At 39.8% G+C, this 23,857-nt stretch overlaps 1 protein-coding gene and 1 pseudogene across 2 annotated transcripts in view; both read left to right on the top strand.

The window, feature by feature from the left end:
• Positions 1 to 4,727: 4,727 nt before the first annotated feature.
• Positions 4,728 to 23,857, top strand: part of SNX3 (sorting nexin 3) — a 42,706-nt gene continuing 23,576 nt past the window's right edge. Inside the window, exon 1 of one of the 2 annotated variants that reach the window (XM_037064993.1) lies at positions 4,728 to 5,051. In XM_037064993.1, coding sequence (XP_036920888.1) covers positions 4,890 to 5,051 — 162 coding nt within the window. In that variant the 5' untranslated portion in view covers positions 4,728 to 4,889. The remainder of the gene's footprint in view (positions 5,052 to 23,857) is intronic. The other variant, XM_037064992.1, reaches the window with a different exon arrangement.
• Positions 13,700 to 14,509, top strand: LOC119000328 (40S ribosomal protein S27-like; annotated as a pseudogene).

Raw genomic sequence — 23,857 nt, 5'->3', positions numbered from 1 at the left:
GGGGAAGTAGATGGCTAACAACAGGGATGGGAGGCAGATTTTTCAATGAATAATCTAAATGCATTTTGACTTTTGAATCATGTAAATGCTTTATTTAAAATTAACAAGCAAACCACAGTGTTTATAAATAATTCCCTCAATGCCAAATTCGAAAATTCCCACACCTTCAAAAGCTGGAGTGACCCAGACTTGCCTCACACTCTCAGAAGTTCTGAGGGGGATGTTGTAAGCTGTTGGTTCAGTGGTGAGGAAGGAGATACTGAGCTTCACGGTTTTTACTTTTCATTGTGTTGCATGAAGTGGGGTGACTTGCTGAGAGTAAGAAAAAGGGGTACAAATATGAGAAAAGGAGGGGATAAAATAAGAGATTACTGAGGTATGCTGAAGGGTCAGCTGAAGCTGGAAACTGTAAATTTGCAAAGGTGTTAGCTGGTTTGGGAGTTTCTTTGGGGATGCTCGGAAGCCATGGAATTGGGGTTTAGTCAATAGGTCAGAGAGTGAGAATTGAAATGCTTTGAACTGGGAAGATGATATAAAAGTGGCCATATTTGGCGCATGAGAAGTTTCCAAGTCTGCATTATGTTTGCCACGATTCCAGAGTCTGACTCTTTGGAGGTCCAGCTATTTGGTTTAATCATTTTCCTCAGAGGTGATCAGGCCTGGGAGAGTGATGCCTTAGTCAAACTCACAAGAGACTGGTTGGTAAAACAGAACCTCCACTGTACAAATTTAAAATGAAAATATAAACCAACTGCTCCCACAAACCAACATCTCCTTTTGACTATAAGAAAGTCTTTACAGGAAATGACCATTAGTATCAGCTAACTGTTCAGTGATTTCAGAAAGAAGATGAATCTCAAGGACCAAAGACATCGAGCTGTGATCACATAATCTAATCAAGAAACACAACTCTCAAGGTGCCCACAGTAATACAGGCACATTGACAAATTACTTTTCTAGAATTTGTCAGAGAGGAAAACATAAAATTGGTTGTAATTTTCTTGGTAATATCTTAACCCATCCTTACAATATGTTCATGTCTCCTGATCCCTGCCCCCACTGTGACTGCCTCAGTGTTAACAGCCTGGTGTGTATCCTTTCACACAGAATATGCACATATAAAAGTACAAAACCCACAGGGTTTTGTTTATTTACCAAAATGGAACCATACTACGCAGATTATTCTGTGACCTTCACTGACCAATGCATCATGGGTATTCCTCTTGTAATTCTAATAACTAAAAATAGTTCTAATATTCCAAGAAATAAAAACAGGACTATTCTACTTGCTCAAAATATTATACAATTTTAATATATTATATACAAGCATTTTCTTACAGGCTATTTACAGTTTTTGCCACTACAAATAGAGCTGTAATAAATATACCTGTACTTACATGTGGAAGTACTAAGGCCTCTTGCAGCAAAAGTCAGATTTGGGGATCAAAGTGTCCTGAATATTTTTAATTTTGCTGAATAGAATCAAATTACTTTTCCCAAAGGTTACAACAATTCAGACTCATGCCATCAAAGTAAGAGTGACTGTTTCCCTACATTGTCCCTAACACTGCATGCTACTGTTCTTTATTTTTGCCAATATGGTAGAAAATAGTTTTTCATGTTTGCTTTAACATATTTATTTGATTAGTGAGGTTGAACATTTTTATGCTTATTATGCATTTGAATTTCTTTACCTAAGAAACAGCATGAAATAGTGTTTAAGTGTATAAATTGTGCAGCTAATTTTGCCATTTTGTTCCAAGTGATCTTTAAGTTATTTGGCCTCTGTGCCTCGGTTTACCCATTTGTGAAATGGGGACAATAGTGGTATTCACTTATAAGATTTTTCTGATTTGATGTTTATTATGAAAAAAACATGTAAAAGAGTACTTAATTTCTTTGCCTATTTTTCTACAGGGTTCACTTTTTCTTATCAATTTATGGGAGTCCTTTTTATATTAGGAAAATTAGCTTTTTACTATTCTATTTGTTATATACACATATAGTTCCTTCAATTTTTATTATGCTTTTTACTATATAATTTTTATTGAAAATTCAAGTACTTAAATGACTTTTTCTTTATAGCTTATTTCCCACATTGCTTAGGAAGCACTTTCTTATTTGAGGTTATACAACTTTCCTCCTATCTTTTTCTTAATATATATATTTTTTATTTTTAAATCTGGAATTTTTTTCATAATGATATAATGGAGGAGACCATCTCTGTGGTCCCCTCTATTCCTATGTTTGGTGATCTGCAACTTTTTCCTCTCATTTCCCATAGTCTCAGTAAGATAAAAAATACCTTATTGGACATCCAACTGTGTCAACACTGTCTCCCCAAGGAACTGAAATGCTTCTTGTAATATATCACATTCTCTACTGAGATCTGTTTCTCTACTCTATTTTACATAGAGCCAAAACCACACTCTTATTTATAGTGGTTTTTATAGTAAATTTTAACATTTGGTAAAGCAAATCCCACTTTAATATTTTTTTTAGTTTTGTAATCTTCTTGGTCATTCTCCAACATATAAACATAAAAAAAATCTTGTCCAGCACTACCTACCCACCCAAGGCAGAGGGGAGGGTAAATCAACCACACTGGGATTCTAATTATAATTGTCTTATTAATTTTGGATGAAGTGACATTTTTCTGATATTAATTCCTTCTATTCAGGAACAAGGACCCTTTTATATGTTTTAATTTAAGGCCTTCATTAACAATTTATAATTTTGTTCTTCTAGATCCTGTTCCTTCCCTCATAAGACTTTTTTTTTTTTAACTTTTGGTCAGTGTTTTGAATAGGATATTTTTTCCATCTCCATTCTAACTACACATTTCCTAGACAGAGAAAAGTTTTAGATTAAGTTCTTCACTGTTATTCAGCCACTAAATTCTCTAGTTAATTCTAGTTGCTTATTCTTTTTGTATTTGTCTAGGAATACCACCCAAAACATGAAGCTAAGTTTTTCCTGATGTTTATACTAGGAAGCTCTTCTTTAGGCTGTATGACTGCTATGCTGCTTGTTACGCTGCTCTCCTCTGTAGCTGTCTTCTCACAGTACTACTGCCTGTTGCTACCGCCTGTGGCTGCTCTAACATGGCCTACAATGAATGAGGCAGAAGCTTTTTATAAAAATACACCATGATTGTTTTGTTCAGGTGTTGAGGATAACAATACAATACAGTGTGGTTCCTGGTCTCTTAAATTCAAAGACATCTATACTCATTTCGTGAGCTCACTGCTTTAACCATACCAGTCAAGTTCTCATTTGGTCTCTTGCAACAGGAGACAGGCCCAGCAGGGAGTCCTGTCTGGGGGTACTTACTCTGATATTACCCAAGTATATTACTTTGAAAGAGATATACTCAGGGAGGACTCCCCTGACCACACTGTCTAATGAGCTTTTCTCAGTCACCATCACATTATCCAATTTTATTTTCTTTATAACACCAATCATATTGGCAGGTAAATTATTTATTAATAATTATCTTGTCTCCCCCAAGATATATTAGACTATAAACCCGATGAGATCAGAGAATTTCCATGTCTTACCCTTATCCCTCTAGTATCTAGAATTGAAAATACCTAGTAGGTTTTCAACGTTTGATGAATCAATGAATGTTGAGGGATTTTTTTGGAAATAATCATATCACATTTAGGTAATTTGTGTATTTCAACTGTTCTTAGTGTTATTAGGAATGGTTGCTAGTGATCTGGACAATTTTCCATTTTAAGGGATAGATCATTTACAGTAAGTTGGTTTCTGAAACAACATAAAAAAATTCAAAGACTTGAGGAAATCTGTAACATTGAGGGGACTAACTGTCCAGGCAGGAACAGAAATTTATCTTTCTACCTCAACGCTCAAAACCTGCATTCACTACAGATTAACTATGTTGTACTTTTACTTTTCATTTTTTATAAAGTTTTATCTGAGTTTCATTTCAAATGCTGTAGAGATACATTTGCCACTTTTTAGGTTTTTATCTAACCAGGACTATGGCAAATGAAAAAAAGTTGCGGACCACCCAAACATAGGTCGTTCAAGGCAGGTTTCACCCTACCTACGATCTATCATCTTGTTTCAGAGGGCCCAACAGTCAAAAACGGTTTGATCTTAGTGCTGTGATTTCGCAAGTTTTCTTTATCCCACTGTCCTATTTTACGCAATTTATTAAAGCAGACATGTGTCTGGTGCAACTGTCAAAGTTGGTGTCAAAATTACTGAGGAACGTTTAATAGTTATCTCGAAAGGCACATTCAGTGGTTCAAGATGAGACGGTGAATAGGCTGGCATAGAGTTAACCGAGGCAGTTTGTTTCACTAGCCCGCAAACCTCTCATAGCTTGCCTTTTAAATACTGTCCTCGCAGTTGCAAACGGCGCTAAATCAATTTCATCATTCTCCCCAGGGCTCCAGGCCCAAAACAACACAGGACTGGAAACACCCGCCCCCGCACCCCTGAGTCCTGCTGCACCCCATCCGCATTCCCAGGGAGACGCACTCGCCCGGTGCATTGTGGGCGCTGTAGTCTGGCCGGAACCTGCTCATGACTACAAATCCCGTGACATTACGGCCCCAGGGAGGCCGCCCTGCTCCTCGGCGGCCTCGGCCGGGCCCCCTGAACCTGGAGGGCGGTGCCCCTGCGAGTCAGCTGTCTCTTCCCTGGGCACACTGGGCGGAAGCCGGGGGAGCTGGGGGGAGGAGCTTCGCGCGCACGCGCAAGGTGAACGCCCTCCCTGCGTGCTCGTTCGCTCAGCTACCGCTGCGCGCGAGCCCGGTATCCCCGCGGCGGCTGCCAGCAGCAGCGGGCGGCGGCGGCGTCGGTGAAACTCGGCGGGGTTGAAGGGAGCCCACGGGGGTGGCTGCTACAACTGCGAAATGGCGGAGACAGTGGCGGACACCCGGCGACTGATCACCAAGCCTCAGAATCTGAACGACGCCTACGGGCCGCCCAGCAACTTCCTTGAGATCGATGTGAGCAACCCTCAGACAGTGGGGGTCGGCCGGGGCCGCTTCACCACCTATGAAATCAGAGTCAAGGTGAGGCCATATTCCCTCTCCCCTCCCACCAGTGAGACCCTTCCGGCTGTCCTGGGTCGCCCCAGCAGACCCAGAAGCGGATTCCCTTCAGGCAGCTAAAGCAGCCCAGGCCAGGATTGGCCGTCTGACTCTATAGGGCAGCCTTGTCCACGGGCCGGGGTCGTGGGCCAAGGCTCCTCTTCATGTAGGGCTTGGATGGGAGCTGCAGACTGGCTGAACCCAGCTCTGGCATTTGGAGAAGGTGCTCGAAGAACAGGGCGTGGGTTGGGTGCCGCTTGCCCTTCAACCATCTGATCTGGGAATGACATTTGAGTTGGAAAGAGGTAGATCTTTCGAGAACGCAGAACCCAGCCCTTCAGGAAGGGAGGTAGATGTTACTGAGATAAGGGGGCTTGCGCAAAGTTGGAGCCTTCCCGGTTTTCTTTTCCTAGACACTTCTCCCAGAGGTAGCCGAGCCAGGCTGGTTGCTTCTGGCTCTTCCCAAGCCACCAGACTAAGCTTGTTTGTACACTTTTCTGAACAGAACGTAATAGAAGTTCATAAAAGCCTGACAAATTTGGTAGGGCTGAGCCAACTGAGACAGTGATTGGAAATGATTGACCTTAGCATTCTGGATCGCTGGTGTCTGAGATGTAGGGAGTGTTGCCTACCTCACAATCCAGAACTACTGCACTTTAACAAAAGCCTATTCAGTTAGGGATCTTGCTCCATTAATTTCGAGATTTGCACTTCACTGAATGAATGAATCAGCTGAAGTAGAAACACACTTGTAATTTTATAACCAGTGTTTGTTGGCAATAAGGAATTCAGATGATTTGAAAGATGGTAATTGAGAATAGTGCTTCACTTTCACTGTGTAGTTCATCCTCATGTGTGGAATTATCTTTAAAAATTAATTACATAAAATGGATCCAGCTGTTAAAGATGACAACAACAAATTATTTTATTAAAAATTAAGCATAATAATTTAGAGTAATCAAAGTTTACATGACAAGTTACTATTAACATTTAAGAGGAATAATTTCTCATTAACTTACGCACTTTGTGCTAAAGACAACGTGAAATATACTCTCAGCCATTTTTAAGTAATAGTTCAATAGTGTTAAGTATATTCATAGTGTTGAAACCTACACACTTTTAAAAAATTATTACGTAGTGTTGCTAAAAAAGTTAACCTTCAAACTTTAGTTTAAGATATGACACTAACAGTTTAATGATACAAGCAACCCCTACCTCCCTACACAGACATGTAAAATGTGACCCATGTAACCAGTCTTGCTACAGTGAAACTGAAAATCCAGGCTCCATTGTACATAGGGAAGTACTTTACCACCTAAGCCTAGTGAAAAACTGGGCCTTTAAAAAAACTTTTGCAATGACTTTGGATTGCCTTAAGTATATGGCATATTGTTGACTAAAAAGAACTTCCTCTTTTACCCTTATTCACCTTCCTTTCTTTTGCTGAACAGAACTTGGTATTCCTGTTTCTAAATTTCCATAGTTAGTACTTCCTGTCACACAACTGAAGTGGAATCTCCTGCCTACACTTCCTTCCTCCAGTTAATAATTTTGTGTTTATCTTGCTGAGTGCCTTATATTAAAAAGACTAGTCTGTTAATTTAATTGTTTAAAAAATATATCCGGCACTCATTACCAAACAGCTGATGTGACACTTAAAAATAAGTTGTGTTTATGGTGTGATCATTTGCATTTTAAAGGAGATAATCTAATCCTTTTTAAGTTACAGAAATAACAAGGTGTACATGTACACCAGTTTGTATTATATAAAACAGTTTGTTGGGTGTTAATGACTCTCAATCATAAATGCAGGTGCCCTATAAGAAAATGTAATTGGGTTTTTAGTTTGCTTAACATTTAGTTTGCTTAACAAAATGCCATTGTGGTTTCTCTTAATATGTAATGTGTTAAAATTCAGGACACTATTTAGTAAGATATTAGGTCTTATTTTAAGCCGCAAATGGTTTTTGAAAGTAATTAATCGTGTCAAGCAGAATGACCAGTGAGATTTGAATAGGTAAATCATTTTGTAATTGTGTTTATTGCTACTCTTCTGAACAGTTGCTGCTCTGCCAGGCCCCTATGCCCGCCTTTTGCTGTTGAATTTGTCACGTGGCCCTTTTACATTCCAGAATTTGGACCCTTAAACTTTCTTATAGTTACTCTTTAGTTCTGGTCTTGAGAAAAATGTTCAGTTTTATAGGATCTGATTGAAATTATCCTAATTCACAGAGTAATTTTATCTAGACGGCACTTTAGAATGCAAGTTTCTCAATCTCCATTTATCTTTTGGTGTGAGCATAGTGTTTAAGACTATTAGAATCGCTTGATTAGTATCTTTGGGCTTTTGAAAATAATTGGTAGTGTTAATGTTTTTAAAAATTGTTCTAATAGGTAGGTACAGCAGAGAGCACCATAAATGATTAAAGCTTTAGGAAAGCTCAGGGTCTAGAATTTTTTTGGCATATTAAAGAGAAGTCTAAAGGAGAAATTCAGTTACCACTTATGAAGTTTGTGCTGTAATGTAACTTTAATTTTCTGGAGATTTTATTTAAAGTGTTTAAGTAAACAACTGTTTATAGTTGTTTATTTAAACAACTGTTTTGCACAGTAGTGAAGTTAAGGATCTTTCTGGAGCTCTGACTTGAAAGACTGGATTTATTGTTTATTAGCAGAGTTAAGTACGAAATCTAAACTTCACCTTCCCATGGTAGAAGAGGTATGCCAATAATAGTACCTACCTCATAGGACTAAGTGAGATAATGAACATAACTCTCTTTAGCACAGTGACTGTTATATAACAAGCACTCAGAAGTTACCTCTTCTCTTTTTTTCTTTCTTTAAATATTTTCATTGAATTTATTGGGGTGACATTGGTTAATAAAATTATATAGGTTTCAAGTGTACATTCCATAACACACCATCTGTATTTACAACATGTGTTCACCCTCAAAGTCAAGTCTCCTAAAGGTTACCTCTTTCTAAATACAGATATCTTCTAAATTAAAAGTCAGTGAACAGCTATATTTACTGTGTTAATGTGCAGGTGAGTCACTAAAAGGGTTAGATTATCCCACCAAGAAGCCTACCTGGTGTGAAAGCATATGAGGAAAACCTAACAAAGAAAAAAGGAATTATCTTCTTGAGGGTGGGCCCATGTATAGTACAGGTTTTCCCTACTGAGTGACTATTCTAGGAGCCCATCTGTATCACTGTACCAGCTGGCGTTGTTGTGAGAGTCTGTGTTCGGCTTCAGTGAATTTTTTTGACCATTCTTTCAGTGTGTTTGCCCATTTCATGATAGGTGATTTGTGAGCACACCTGCCCACGCCATGTAGAGTGTTAAGCAGTGCTTGGCCAAAAAAATAGCGTGACCCCACTGCCTAACCCCTCCTATTTACCCAGTCTCACCCTGAACAATGTTTTTTCTTTGTGTCCCTGGCTGAAAGAAGTCCTCCAAGGGAAACATTTTGACAATGTGGAAGAAGTTAAGTAAAAGGTAGAATTACTAAACGGCATCAAAATCAACGAATTCAAAAACTTTTGAGCAGTGGAAAAAACATGTTGATAGGTGTATTGAATCAAATGGAGAGTACTTCGCAGGTGACTGAAGTTTAAATAAATACAAAATTCTTTGTAAATAAATTCTGGGGTTTTGGGGGGGTCCCACCCCCCTTGTATGTGGTACTTTAAAAAGCCATCCTGCCCTGGCTGGTGTAGCTCAGTGGATTGAGTGCAGTGGGTCACTGATTCAATTCCCAGTCAGGGCACATGCTTGGGTTGCCGGCCAGGTCCCTAGTGGAACCCTTGTGAGAGGCAACCACACACTGATGTTTTTTTCCCTCTCTATTTCCTTACCTTCCCCTCTCTCTAAAAATAAACAAATAAAATATATTTTTTTAAACCCATCCTGTTTACTACTTAATCAAGTAGGGTTTTTTTAATGTTTCACATTTTTATTATATTTCGTGTGATTCCATATGGAAAGTTTTGATGCCATTTAGAATGTGGGAAATGACACATTAAAGACAGAAAATTTTAAATATGATATTCCATATTTTAAGGTATTATTGCTCCTATTTTACTGTACTAGTATTTTTTCCAGGTTTATTGAGATAAAATTGAAATACAACATTGTATTTGTTCAGTGTATATAACTTAATGACTTGTTATATGATATATTGTGAAAGGTAACCACAATAAGTTTAGTTAATATTTATCATCTCAAATAATTATACAAGTAGCCTTTTGAAGTTGAGGCATATGTAAAAATAAAGGTGAATAAAGTTTGCTAATAAAATTATGACGAGAGATGGTTAGTAAAAGTAACATCTTCATAGTGTTTGTCTTTCTGTGTTGGTGATTTTTCTGAGTGAATCCTCTAATTTTTAAAAAATATATATTTTATTGTTTATATACTTTTGATTTTGCTATTATAGTTGTCCTTTTTTTTCTCCCCATTACTACCCTCTGTCCTGTACACTCCTCCCATGAGCATTTCCCCCCTTAGTTCATGTCCATGGCTTGTACATATAAGTTCTTTGGCTTCTCCTTTTCCTATACTATTCTTAACCCACCCCTATTTTGTACTTACCATTTATGCTTCTATTCCCTGTACCTTTTCCCCCATTCTTCCCCTCCCCATTCCTGCTGATAACCCTCCATGTGATCTCCATTTCTGTGATTATATTCCTGTTCTAGTTGTTTGCATAAAGTTTTGGGGGGGTGGGGGGGTTCAGTTTTTGATAGTTGTGAGTTTGTTGTCATTTTACTGTGCATAATTTTGATCTTCTTTTTCTTAGATAAGTGCTTTTAACATTTCATATAATAAGGGCTTGGTGATGATGAGTTCCTTGAACTTGACCTTCTCTGAGAAGCACTTTATCTGCCCTTCCATTCTAAATAATAGCTTTGCTGGATAGAGTAATTTTGGATGTAGGTCCTTACCTTTCATGACTTGGAATACTTCTTTCCAGCCCCTCCTTGCCTGTAAGGTCTCTTTTGAGAAATCAGCTGACAGTCTGATGGGAACTCCTTTGTAGGTTACTGTGTCCTTTTCTCTTACTGCTTTTAAGATTTTCTCCTTATCTTTAATCTTGTGTAATGTAACTATGATGTGCCTTGGTGAGTGCTTCCTTGGGCCCAACTACTTCAGGACTCTGTGAGCTTCCTGAACTTCCTGAACTTCCTGGAAGTCTATTTCCTTTGCCAGATTAGGGACGTTCTCTTTCATAATTTTTTCAGACGAGTTTTCCATTTCTTGCTCTTCCTTTTCTCCTTCTGGCTCCCATATAATTTGGATGTTGGAGTGTTTAAAGATGTCCCAGAGCTTGCTATGCCTCTCCTTTTTTTGAATTCTTGTTTTCTCATTTTTTTTGTGGTTGAATGTATTTCTTTCTTCTCCAAATCATTGATTTGAGTCCTGGTTTCCTTCCCTTCACTGTTCATTCCCTGTATATTTTCCTTTATTTCCCTTTGTACAGCCTTCACTTTTTCCTCTATTTGCAACCATACTCAACTCAGGATGTGAGCATCCTGATTACCAGTGTTTTAAATTCTGCATATGATGGGTTGGCTATCTCTTCATTGCTTAGTTCTGTGTTTGGAGTTTTCATCTGTTCTTTCATTTGGGACATATTTTTTTGTTGGTGCTGGGGTGGAGCCTTAGGTATTCACTGAGGCCGGGCAACCCACTTAATTGTTGTGGGGCAGAATGTGGGGGAGAGGTCCGGGAGGGAACAATGTCACTTGATCTCTGCTGGCTTTCAGTCACATCCCCTGCTACCCACAAGCAAATTGGGCCCTTTTGGTGCTGATTCTGGGGTGGGTGGGTGGTTTTGTATATGTTCTAGAACCCCATGGGTTTGGTCTTTTCCATTGAACTCCTCTGTGAGGCTGGGAGTGTCCCTTGCCACTGCAAACCCCACAGAGTTTTACAGCCAGAGGTTTTGAGGCTTTATTTCCCTGTTCTGGAACCCTGGGTTGTGCAGTCTATATTGCTCCCCAGTAGTTCCTCCCGGTTTATCTGTTTGCATGTGTGGGACCCCCTGGTCCGCCAGCCACCCCATGCTCCAACCCCAGCCTCTTTGAGCATCCTTTCCCTGCATCCTTTCCACCTGACTTCCTGTTTCCACCCCTCCTACCAGTCTGGATTAATGTTTTTTCTTTAACTCCTTGGTTGTTGGATTTCCATACAGTTCACACTTCTGACAGTTCTGGTTATGTTTTATTTTGAAATTTGTTTTTCTTCCTTTGGTTATTCAAGGAGGCAAAGTGTATCTACCTACACCTCCATCTTGGCTGGGAGGATTGAGTCCCTAATTTTTCATTGGAAACCATTAATATTCGGATTGAGAGCTGAGGAATAAATTAATTTTAGACTTGTTTTTAGGATTTATAAGTATGTTTTTATTAGAGAGCCAAAATAATATTTTGAACAGTCAAGGCATTTTGGTGCCAAAGGACGTCTGCACAATAAATGGGGCTTTTTCAGTTGACCATGACATGTTATGTAATACACATCTTAGCTGCCAGCTATGACTGACTTCCAGGATCTCTGTCAAAGAGAGGTTTGTGGCCAACTTTGAAGATTCTTACCTAATGCATCCCTTAAGAAGGGGGGAGGGGAGGCAGTGGCAACTAAAAGGAAGTCCTGTTATATCTGAGTTATTACGGACTTAATTCTATGTTGTTCATTTTAACAGATTAGGGAACCAGAGCACAGAGGTTGTCTATCATGCAAAGTAAGTTTGTTTCATTGTCTATAGCTTCCTTTGTGTGTGAGAGGGGAGCTTTGCACGCAGGGCCTTCCGTCCGCCATGGATGAGAATAAGTCTACCAAGAAATGATCTGCTTGGGGAGGAAAGGTGGCTGATTTCTTAGAGGAGAAGGGCCAGGAACCTGTTCCTAAATGGGCTTTTAAATTGAGTTCAGTTTGCACAGGAATACAGGTAAAGCTCATCGATCATTGTCAGGAAGTAATGATCAAATAATAGATAACATATAAAGAACTATAGGGCTTATTCTGAGTTAGGGTCAGTTAGCTAAGGGGCTATACAGCTTTGGGAAACAAACTCACTTCCTTCTTGGACCCTTATCAGAAATTGAGAACATTCTTAGCAAAGCAGGTTTCACAGGATTTTATGCATTCTTAGGCCTGATAGCCAAGGGGAACCCACCCTTTCCAGTAGAGGGCTGCACCGCCCTCTGTCACTGTTTCAGGCTTAAGTCAGGCAGGGGAAGTAAGGCAGCCAAGAGATTGGGAGACCTCCTGAAGACAGAATGAGGACTCAGGCTATGTCAAAGCCAAGGGGCGAGGGTCTATTACTCCCTTTTTCTATATAGCCCCCCAAGTTCTTCTCTGGGGGCCCCTTTGTGACCATGTCTGTCTTAGGTCATCCCTCCCTTGAGGAATCTTACCCATCGCTGGCTAACTGGGTAGGTTCGGGGCCAAGCAGGGTGAAGTCAAGGGGGCAGAGGCAGCACCCCTGCCAGGGAGATAAGCTTTGTCTTTTAGTAGCTTGATGTCCCAGGGTCTCTCACTCAGTGTTAGCCATGGGGCGGGGTACAGCTTCTGAGACCAGACAGGGTGGTTTCCAACACTTTTGGTTCCTGTATCTTGCACTGTAAGCCCCTAGAGGATAGGGTCTGGTCATAACTACCCTTGCCTAACACCTGGCACTGTGTTTATCACATAGTGATACTTATGGATGGGTGAAGTTTAGGAAGGTTAAGTAACTTGCCCAAAGTCTCAGCTACTGAGTGGGCAGAACTGGGATTTGAATCTAGATTTCCTGACCTTCAGAGCCCATATTTATACACTCGTTGTCATTGGACATTCAGAGTACCTGAGGAGCTTTTGAAATCATGGAGATTTTCTTTTTTTTTTCTTGGGGGTTTCTCTTGTAATTGGGAAATTACAGGTGGGACCTGGGAAGTGGTAGTTTATAAACCACCCAGCAAGGGCACTTGATTGATCTATGCAGCAGCTGTTCCGGATTGCACTTGCTCTCTGTGTTTGAGAAATGATAGGCAGCAGAGAAGTATGAGGAAAATACTATGGAGTCACTATAATTGGTGGCCTTGATGGGATTGAAAAAGCCAAGTTCTGTACATAAAACAACAGCAATAACAAAAGTAACCCATTCTGACAGAAGAGAGGAAAACCAGTGACTTTTACAAGAGGTAGAAAACTTTCCCGAGCAGGAGGCTGGGGCTCAGTTGCTCAGTTGGTTCAGGAGTCCTCCCTTACTCCAAAGTGTTGTGGGTCCCCGGTTGGGGATGCTTCTCTCTCTCTTCCCCGCCCCCCTCGCCCTCTTTTCTCCCTTCTTCCATCTTCCTCTCTCCCCTCTCCCTCCTTCCTCTCCTCCATTCTTCCCTCCCTTCCTTTCTCTCTCTGTAAAATCTGTAAAAACATATCCTCGGTGAGGATTTTTTTAAAGGGTAGAAAACTATTTTTTGGAGGGGAGGCAATTATACTTTGATACTATATACAATAGATACTATCTGAAAGCATGCCAGCCCATGCAACTTAGTTTGGGGGGAAGAAGGGAGCCATTGACTATATTCAGCCAAACCAAAATTTTTTGCCTGTCTTGCACCATCCATGTCCATATTCTTATTTAATAATCATGGAAGTAAGCCAAAAGTCAAGAAAAGATAAAATATATATCCATTTAAGATATAAATCTTTATATTTTGTTAATGTCTACATTCTACAGCTTTAAAGCATTCAGTCCTCACAGGGATTCCGTGTAGTAGAGGTTTTCCTCTCCTCACCTTCATAGTCCTGCTTATGAAAGAAGGAGGGAGAGAGGGAGGGAAAGGAAGGAGGAAGGGCAGAAGAAAAGGAAAAAAAGAGGCACTGAACTGTTATTTTTAGATACTTTGATGTTTGTACCATACTCTGCTTCCATATAAGCAGTCAGCAGTTTTTTGAATATACATGAGGAAGATGGTGTCAAAGAAAAAGCAATACTATAATCTTGGAACTGCTGTGTCCTACTTCTTTAAAGAAATATTTAACTTAGGAATTTGGACATGGTAGTAAAGTGTAACATTGACTACAACTTGTTAGAAAAGTTGTATTAGAATGTAGTCTTTCTGACAATGGCAACCTCCCCAGGACAGCAGGCCTCTCACTAAGGATCTCCTTCATTCCTCTCCAGAAGAGAAGAGGAAACTTCAAGCAGCTCCTGGTACAGAGCCCCGATTCCTACTTCTTGGATGTGAAATGCCCAGGATGCTATAAATCACCACCATCTTTAGCCACACACAAACGGTAGTTTTTTGTGTTGGCTGCTCCACTGTCCTCTGTCAGGCCACAGGAGAAAAAGCAAGGCTTACAGAAGGATGCTTCTTCAGAAGGAAGCAGCATTAAAAGCACCCTGAATCAAGATGAGTGGAGAACTATCCAACAAACACCTTTTGGATTTAAAAAATGTAGTTTGGTCTGTTCTCACAGAAGCTTAAAAAATATAAGCAGAGTTTATTAATTTTTTAAAGTATATTTTATTGATTATGCCATTATAGTTGTTTCATTCCCCCCCTTCATTCCCCTCCACCCCCTCTCTCCATTACCCCCTTTAGTTCATGTCCATGTCACAAGTACTTTAGATTCTATATTTCCCATACTATTCTTGCCCTCCCCCTGTTTATTTTCTACCTACCATCTATGCTACTTATTCTCTGTACCTTCTCCCCACTTCTCCTCCTCCCACTCCCCTGTTGCTAATCCTCCATGTGATCTCCATTTCTGTGGCTCCACTCCTGATCTAGCTGTCTGCTTAGTTTGCTTTTGTTTTAGGTGTGGTTGTTAGTAACTGTGAGTTTGCTGCCCTTTCACTGTTCATATTTTTTATCTTCTTTTTCTTAGATAAGACCCTTTAACATTTCATATAATAAGGGCTTGGTGATGATGAACTCCTTGAATTTGACCTTATCTGAGAAGCACTTTATCTGTCCTTCCATTCTAAGTGAAAGCTTTGCTGGATAGAGCAATCTTGGCTGTAGGTCTTTGGATTTCATGACTTGGAATACTTCTTCCCAGCCCCTTCTTGCCTGTGAGGTCTCTTTTGAGAAATCCACTGACGGTCTGATGGGAACTCCTTTGTAGGTGACTGTCCCCTTATTTCTTGCTGCTTCTAGAATTCTCTCCTTCATTTTAATCTTGGCTGATGTAATTATGATGTGCCTTGGTGTGTTCCTTCTTGGGTTCAACTTCTTTGGGACTCTCTGAGCTTCCTGGACTTCCTGGAAGTGTATTTCCTTTGCCAGATTGGGGAAGTTCTCCTTTATTATTTGTTCAAACAAGGTTTCCACTTGTTGCTCTTCCTTTTCCCCTCTGGTACCCCTATAATTCGGATGTTGGAACACTGGAATGTTTAAAGATGTCGTGGAGGTTCCTAAGCCTCTTCTCATTTTTTGAATTCTTATTTCTTCATTCTTTTCTGGTTGGATGTTACTTTCTTCCTTCTGGTCCATTCCATTGATTTGAGTCCCAGTTTCCATTACATCACTATTAGTTCCCTGTGTATTTTCCTTCATTTCACTTAGTGTAGCCTTCATTTTTTCATCAAATTTGTGATTAAAATCAACCAGTTCTGTGAGCATCCTGATCATCAGTATTTTGAACTGTGCATCTGATAGGTTGGCTGTCTCTTTGTCACTTAGAATTATTGGCTCTGGTGCTTTGAGTTCTTCTGCTTGAGCCATATGTTTTGGTCTGTTCGTGCCTATTACATCTGAGGGGTGAAAGCTTAGGTGTTCACCAGGGCGGGTCAATCCAGTCACTGGGTTGTGACTGGGGGTGGAGTCAGAGAAGGAGAAATGGCATTTGTTTCGCTCTCTTGGATTTCGGTCCCCTCTGCTGCTTCCCACAAGCAAATTGGGCCCTTCTGGTGCTGGTTCCCCGGGTGGGTGGGCTTGTATACATTCTAGGACCCTGAGGGTCTCTCCAACGAACTCTTCTGTGAGGCTGGGAGCTTCTGCCGACACCTCAACCTCTGAAAGTTTTTTCAGTCGATGCTTTTAGGCTTTATTTCCCGGTGCTGGGGCCCTGCATTACATGGTCTGTCTTCTCACTGTTTTTTCACCTGGTTTATATGTGAGTGAATGTGTGTCCGAGGTCAGCCAACCACCTTGTGCCCTCACTGGGTCTGCCTGTTGCCACCCCATGCCTGAGATCTGCCAACTGCCTCCTGTGTGCCTGGGTTGATCAGGCAGCCACCGTTTTTTTCCTGCCAGGACCCCTCTCCACCGGCCACCGACTGTGCCCCTCTTACCAGTCTTTATGAATGGTTCGTTGTTGTCTGACTTTGGTACAGTTCAATTTTCTGTCTGTTCTGGTTGTGTTTTTGTTTCTAAATCTTTGTTGTCCTTAAATTTGGTTGTGTGAGGAGGTGCAGTGTTTCCACCTACGCCTCCATCTTGGCCAGGAGTCCAGAGTTTATTTTGCTCACATGAAGAGGTCTCACACAATGCATGGCTGATATTGTGGTTAACAGCCTCCAATATCATATCCACATGATATGTGCATTTCCCTAGCGAAGGGAAAGGGACATTCCTGCCTACTGCCACATATACCACAAAGGAAGCTGGAAGATCTAGTCTAGTTGGGCAGCCCTGTGAAGAAAGGAAGAACAGACACTTTGCTCTGCTTTGCCACAGTAGCAAGTAAGTGATTGGGATTGGCTTTTTAGGGTGTGGCTTTAACAACATTCTAATCATCTCTCCTAATTCTTTCTCTTTTTTGCTGATGTCTGAAATTTAAAGGTTTCGAGAAAGTTCACTGGATTTGAAAGAAATAAAATTGAACATACATTAGTTTTGTTCATCTTCAGTGTGAATGAATTTTTATCCCTTCCTGAGAATTAATTTTGATGGGTAGTAAAAGGAGATAAGCATGAAGACATGCTAAATCTGACAGGAATATATCTGGGGTTGAGTTGGGTTAGAGGTACTGGAAGTAGATGATTAACATTTTTGTTGTCATTGGCTTCAGTGGCTGTTTAAAACTATGTAGGCATCTTTACTTAGGTCTAGCATTTTAGTTGGTGACATTAAATGATGGATTATGTCATTTGAGCCACCAAAATATGTGATATCAGTGTCTCGACCAAAGAACCTTCGGAAGACTGAAAATATAAAATTTTTATATTTTATATTTTTATAAAATTGTTTTGTGTCTCAGAATATTGGAATGATCCCTTTGTAATTCTTTGGCTCTAGATTTGAGTTTTGTCACTAATGTCTCTATTTGCTTGGCTTTTCTAAAATTATTTCCATACCTGCCCCCGTTACCTTGTTTGCTTTCTGTTTTTCCCATTCCTGCCTTGGTGGGTGAGCTTCTTTATTGTGAGTTTGGGAATTCTGGTCCGTACAAAGAAACAAAGGAGTCTCAAAGCTTCTCTCCTTGAGTCTAGTTCTGAGTGTCTCAGTCTTGTTTTGCCTTGGCATTATTATCTCCAAGTGGAAACAGAAGTACATAAAAAACTTGTTGGCTAGGCATTTATGTATCACCAGGTCTTTGTTTAAATTTATACCCCCAAATTTCTCCCATGTTATATCACTGAGAACATTCTTAAGACACTGAGCCTAGAGCAGCAAGGCAGCAGGGGGGCAGCAAGCTGAGGGCTTTCCTGTTTTTCTAACATTTTATTGGAATACAGCACACTTGTTTGTTTACACGTTATTTATGACCACTTTTGCACTAACGGCAGAGTTGAATAGTTGTGACAGCCTAAAATATTTACTGTTGTGCCCTTTGTGAAAGTTTGCCAATCCCTGGTCTAGAGATTATGAGGCATAATGGAAATGAAAAACACTTGGCGAGTCTTAATTTCAAATGATTGAGGAAATGGTAGCTAAATATAATACTGCTAGTTAGTTTTTTTCCCCTACATATTCATCAAATACCAATAGAATTTTCCAGCATAGCCCTATTGCCGGGTGCTGAATGAAATCATTAGACACCATTGGTTTCTTCTGCAGAGACAGAATCTAACTTTGTGAGTTACTCGATTACATCTACTAATATTAAGGCCAACTGCAAGGATTTTCAATTTAGAAAGCTTATGTTCTCACCTGAAGCCTTTTGTAAATGTCTTTGAATAACTTTAAAGACAAAAAATTGCTGCTGATAAAACTAACAGGCAGCTGGATTATGGTGCTGTTGGGGTCATCATAAACCAGTGGCAAATGAAAATGATGCCCGACAGAATTGACTGTAATCAGTTCTAGCCAGCATCATGGTTTACATATTTTCTAGCCCAGAAGTAATTTCTTATACCATATCACCACTAACATTTTATGTTCTTAGGTGTAAACTCTCTATATAATATGGCAGTATGCCATTATTAAATGATCTCTAATATTTAAATTGGTTGAACTACTGACATGGGTAAGTTTAATGTCTGGGTTATAGAAAGGGGTGAAGTTGAAAATGAGAAACTGCAATATTAATTTGTCATTGTATTTTTTTTAATTCTCACCCAAGGATATGTTTACTGATTTTAGAGAGAGGAAGAGGGAGAGAGAGAGAAATATTGATCAGTTGCCTCCTATACGTACCCAACCAGGGATTGAACCTGCCACCTAAGTATGGGCCCTGACCAGGTATCAAACCCACCAACTTTTTGGTGTATGGGATGATGCTTCAACTAACTGAGCCACACGGCTAGGGCTGTGATATCAACTATTAAAATGGGACAATATAGTAAAGCGATAGAATTTTTATCTTAGTTTAAAAGGGCAGAGGTTGTTGATATGAGGGGGAACTCAAGAAAACAGAATTTATTTATTAAAAATTGTGCATTTGTTCTTACATGTTTAAATATCGGTCACCTTCAGAGTACTCTCTATTGGGTGCAATACAAGTATTAAGACATTTTTTTCCACTGCTCAGTTTCAAACTCATTGATTTTGATGCCTCTTAGTGCTTCTGCTATTTTTTGTTTCGCCTCTTCTACATCAGCAAAATGTTTCCTTTGGATGGCTTTTTTAATCTGGGGAAACAAAAAAAGTTGCTCAGGGTAAGATAAGGTTAACAGGGAGTGTGGGGCACTGGGGTCATGCCATTTTTGGTCAAAAACTGCTCAACACTGCATAGTGTGGGCAGGTGTTCTCGTAAATCACTTACCATAAAATGGGCAAACACATTGAAAGGGTGGTCGAAGAAATTCACTTGGAACATTTTAAGTTGTCCTAGAGGCTGCTTCAATATCCTTATTTTTTGGATTTGTTTTTCTTCTTGTTCTGATTGGCTGGTTTTTGCTTCCGTATGTTCCAAATCATTGATTCGATTCTCAGCTTCATCCACTCTACCACTGTTTCACTGTAAATTGTTCTTTATTTCAGTTAGTGTATCCTTCGTTTCTGACTAGATTTTTTTTATGCTGTTGAGATCCTCACTAAGTTCTTTGTGCATCATCATAACCAGTGTTTTGAACTCTGCATCCGATAGGTTGCTTATTTCCATTTTGTTTAGCTCTTTTTCTGAACTTTTGATCTGTTCTGTCATTTGGGCCATGTTTCTTTGTGTCCTCATTTTGGCAGCCTCTCTGTGTTTGTTTCTATGTATTAGGTAGAGTTGCTATGACTCCTTATCTTGGTAGCATAGCCTGATGTAGTAGGTGTGCCCTCTGTGTGGGCTGAGTACACCCTCCTGTAGTTGAGTCTTGATTGCTATTGGCAGGTCAATGGGAGGGATTTACCCAGGCCAGTCAGCTGCAACAACTGGCTGTGACCACTGACTACCAACCTCTGCCTTCCATGGAGGATCAGCTGTGCAGGGGCAGGGTAGTGGTGCTGTGATGTGGTCTGTAGCGGTCCACAGGGTGTGTATGCTCTAGGGGTTCCCAAGTGGTACAGGACCCACCTATATTTTGCCAGGGTCACCCTGCCTGAACTATGAAGCAGTCCGAGATAGCTGCTACTTGTGCTGGGCTTGGATAGCCTAAGGTGAAGCCAAGCTGTGAATATAGGCTAGCTGCTGCTAGTGCCATGCCTAGGGCCACTTAGCAAGACTTATGAGGATTTAGGTCTCATGAGGCTGGCTCTTGCTGTTTGAGAGGAGTTAGGATTTTGTGAAGCCTGAGCCAAGGTCAGCCATTCATATGGAAAAGCAACTTGGGCCCGCCCATACGTTTGGCGGGGCAGAGTCTCAGGGGATCTCCGGAGCTGAGGCAGTATTAGCCAGGTTGTTGGAGTCTCAGGTATGGTACCAGCCTTGGGGATCTGTAGCTCTGTTGTGGGGAGGGCTCAGAAAACAAACAATAGCCTCTGCCCACCTTTCTGTCTGTCACCCATCTCCTCAACCCCCCCTCCCATCTGGCAACCCTCAAAATGTTTTCTAGCTATGATTCTGTTTCTGTTCTGCTTGTTTGTTTGTTTGCTTTTTAGATTCAGTTGTTGATAGATATGTATTTATTCCCATTTTATATTTCATAGTTTTGATCTTCTTTAAAAAGACCCTTTAATATTTTTATATAATACTGCCTTTGTGATGATGAACTCCTTTAGCTTTTTCTTGTCTGGAAACCACTTTATATGTTCTTCGATTTTAAATGATAGCTTTGCTGGGTAATCTTGGCTGTAGGACCCTGCTTTTCATCACTTTGAATATTTCTTGCCAATCCCTTCTAGCCTGCAAAGTTTCATAGATAAATTGGCTGACATGGGAGCTCCCTTATAGGTAACTAACTGCTTTTCTCTTGCTGCTTTTAAGATTCTCTCTTTATCTTTAACATTTGGCATTTTAATTATGATATGTCTAGGTATGGGCCTCTTTGAGTTCGTCTTGTTTGGGACTCTGAGCTTCCTGTACTTATATGTCCATTTCCTTCACCAAGTTAGGGGAGTTTTCTGTCATTATTTTTTCAAATAGGTTTTTAATTTATTGCCATCTGACTGGCAATAAATGGAAGCTACTGTTTAACCTGTTTATCATTTTGACTTTTATTCTGAAAGATTTAGAATGGGATTTTCTTTTCATTTAGTCTGACAATCTCTGCTTTTTACATTTCTTTTTGTATTAAACAGATATTTTCTAAGTGTTCCATCCTAATACCTGAGACTTTTTTTAAAAAATTATTTATTTATTTTTAGAGGGGAAGGGAAGGAGAGAGGGAGAGAAATATCAGTGTATGGTTGCCTCTGCCAGAAACACAAAATGTACCGTGTATCCCCTGCCAGGAACTGGCCTGCAACCCAGGCATGCGCCCTGACTGGGAATCGAACTGCGATCCTCTGGTTCGCAGGCCCGCGCTCAATCCACTGAGCTACACCAGCCAGGGCTTGAGACTTTTTAACTTCTTTTTAAAAATTAATAATATTGTTTGATCTATGAATTATTGTATACTTAGCTTTTCACAGTGTACTTCAGAGTAATACTAACTTAATTCCTCTAAAATGTAGAAACTATGGCCCTGGCTTGTATGGCTCAGTGGATTGAGTGCCAACCTGCAAACCAAAGGATCATTGGTTCAATTCCCAGTCAGGGCACATGCCTGGGTTATGGGCCAGGTCCTTAGTAGGGGGCGTGTGAGAGGCAGCCACCCATTGATGGTTCTCTCCCTCTCTTTCTCCCTCCCTTCTCCTCTCTGAGAATAAGTAAATAAAACCTTTTAAAAAATAATAAAATATAGAAACTTTGCTCCTGTATTTTCACTCCCCGTTCCTTTATGCTGTTGTCAGGTGTATGACACCTTTATGTGAAGGTAATCCTACAGTTTTACAATTGTTTTATGCAATTGTCTTTTTAATCAGCTTAGAGAAGAATGGAGAAAAATGTATTTTTTATGTCTTATGTATTTACCTAAGTATTTACTGCTGCTCTTTGTTTCCTCGTGTGTATACCAGTTACCATCTGGTGTCACTTCAGCATGAAGGGCTTTTTTGTAGTTCTTGTAAGGCAAATCTACTTAGTATGAATTCTTGCAGTCTTTGTTCATCTGGAAATGTCTTAATTAATCTTTATTTTTGAAGGATACTTTTGTTGGCTGTATTAGTTTTCTGTTTTCTATAGCTGCATTAAAAATTATTAGAAATGTAGCATCTTAAAATATTACCTCATCAGTTTCTGTAACTCAACAGTCTGGACGTGGCTTAACTGAGCCATTCATTTACTGAGCTCTCACAAAGCCATCAGTGTAGGGCTGTGGTCTTATCTGAGGCTCGGGATTCTTTCTTGGCTCACATGGTTATTGTCTGTTCATTTTCTTGCAGCTAAAGAAATAGCCTTCCTCTTCAGACTAGTGGGAAAATTTCTTTGATCTCACAGAAACTAAAGCCCACTTTTAACCCTGCTAAGGTCATGGTAAAAAAAATTACAGTAGAGTCACATGTATCCAAGAGATACATTCATTACTAGTATGTGCTAAAATGTGAAAAAAATTAAAAACACTGCAAATGTGCGTTTATTTTTAAAAGATTTTATTTATTTACTTATTTTTTGTTTGTTTTTTAGATTGTATTTATCCTTACAGGGGAAGGGAAGGAGAGAGGGAGAGAAATATCCGTGTATGGTTGCGTCTCGTGCATTCCCTGCTGGGAACTGGCCTGCACCCCAGGCATGTGCCCTGACTGGGAATTGAATCACGATCCTTTGGTTCACAAGCCTGCGCTTAATCCACTGAGCTACACCAGCCAGGGCCTAAAATATTTTATTTATTTATTTTTAGAGAAAAGGGAAGGGAGGGAGAGAAACATCACTGTTGGTTGCCTCTCAAGTTCCCCCAACTAGGGACCTGACCTGCAACCCAGGCATGTGTCCTGACTGGGAATCAAACCAGTGACTTCGGTTTGCAGGCTGGCACTCAATCCACTGAGCTATACCAGCCAGGGCCAACTTTGCCTTTATGGTATTTATATAACAAAATACATGATTTTTTAAATTTACAGTTACAATCTAGAAATTTTTAAACAAAGAAATATAAAAACATAATAAAACATTTTTTCAAATGATGGAAACATGAAGATTGCTAAAAAATTCAACCAAAAACTGTCTTTAACATTAATTAATCAGAGTCTTCAATAACTGGCTTTGCAAAATGTTTGTAACAGACATTGCAGACAGTATTGCTGTGCTCAAGTCATAAATATTTTTCACAACCCTTTAAAAACATTTTGAAAAGCCACTCATTTTGGATGCATAACACCTAACATTTTTTTTTTTTGTTTGTCAGGGGAGCCATATTTATGTCATTAGAAATTCCTTCAATTTGCATTTGAAATTGATGAAGTTTCAGATGTAAAAGCTTATGCACACTTGTAGAGATTTCTGAGGACCTTTTTATTTGTTCTGGCACTAACTGCTTTATGAGATTTCTAATAAATACTCTGCACTTTATTTTCATATACAGCATATGATTAACTGAGCATTTATTCCTGCAATACTCAAAATTGTATAGAACATAATACAGATCATCTTCTGGTGCTCCTGATCATGTTATATATACCTATCATTTGGTCCACAGTGTCAACTCCTGACTTTGGTGGGTTGTAATATTCTATTACATCAGGCTTTTGTGAATCTAAATTTATGGCATCATTTGAAATGCATACATGAAACTAAAATTACGGTTTTTTTCCCTTTGGGGGTGTGTGAGATACAAGTGTGCACTCTGCGCCAAAAGCAAGTAAGTTGGATTTTTCGGGACTGTTTTTAGAAGACACAAATTCAGAGGGGAGTTGGGGTTTATTATAAACAGTACCTAAATATGAAAGTCACTTCTTTTTCAAGTAGGAGATAAGATTTATATCACTGAGCCAGGTAACTGCTGCAATGTTAC

Source organism: Sturnira hondurensis, unplaced genomic scaffold, assembly GCF_014824575.4.
Source record: "Sturnira hondurensis isolate 20B ecotype Veracruz unplaced genomic scaffold, ASM1482457v3 Scaffold0015596, whole genome shotgun sequence".
In the NCBI taxonomy this organism is placed as follows: Eukaryota; Metazoa; Chordata; class Mammalia; order Chiroptera; family Phyllostomidae; genus Sturnira; species Sturnira hondurensis.
Note: the sequence above shows the minus strand (reverse complement) of the source record. Positions and strands in the feature narration are given on the sequence as shown.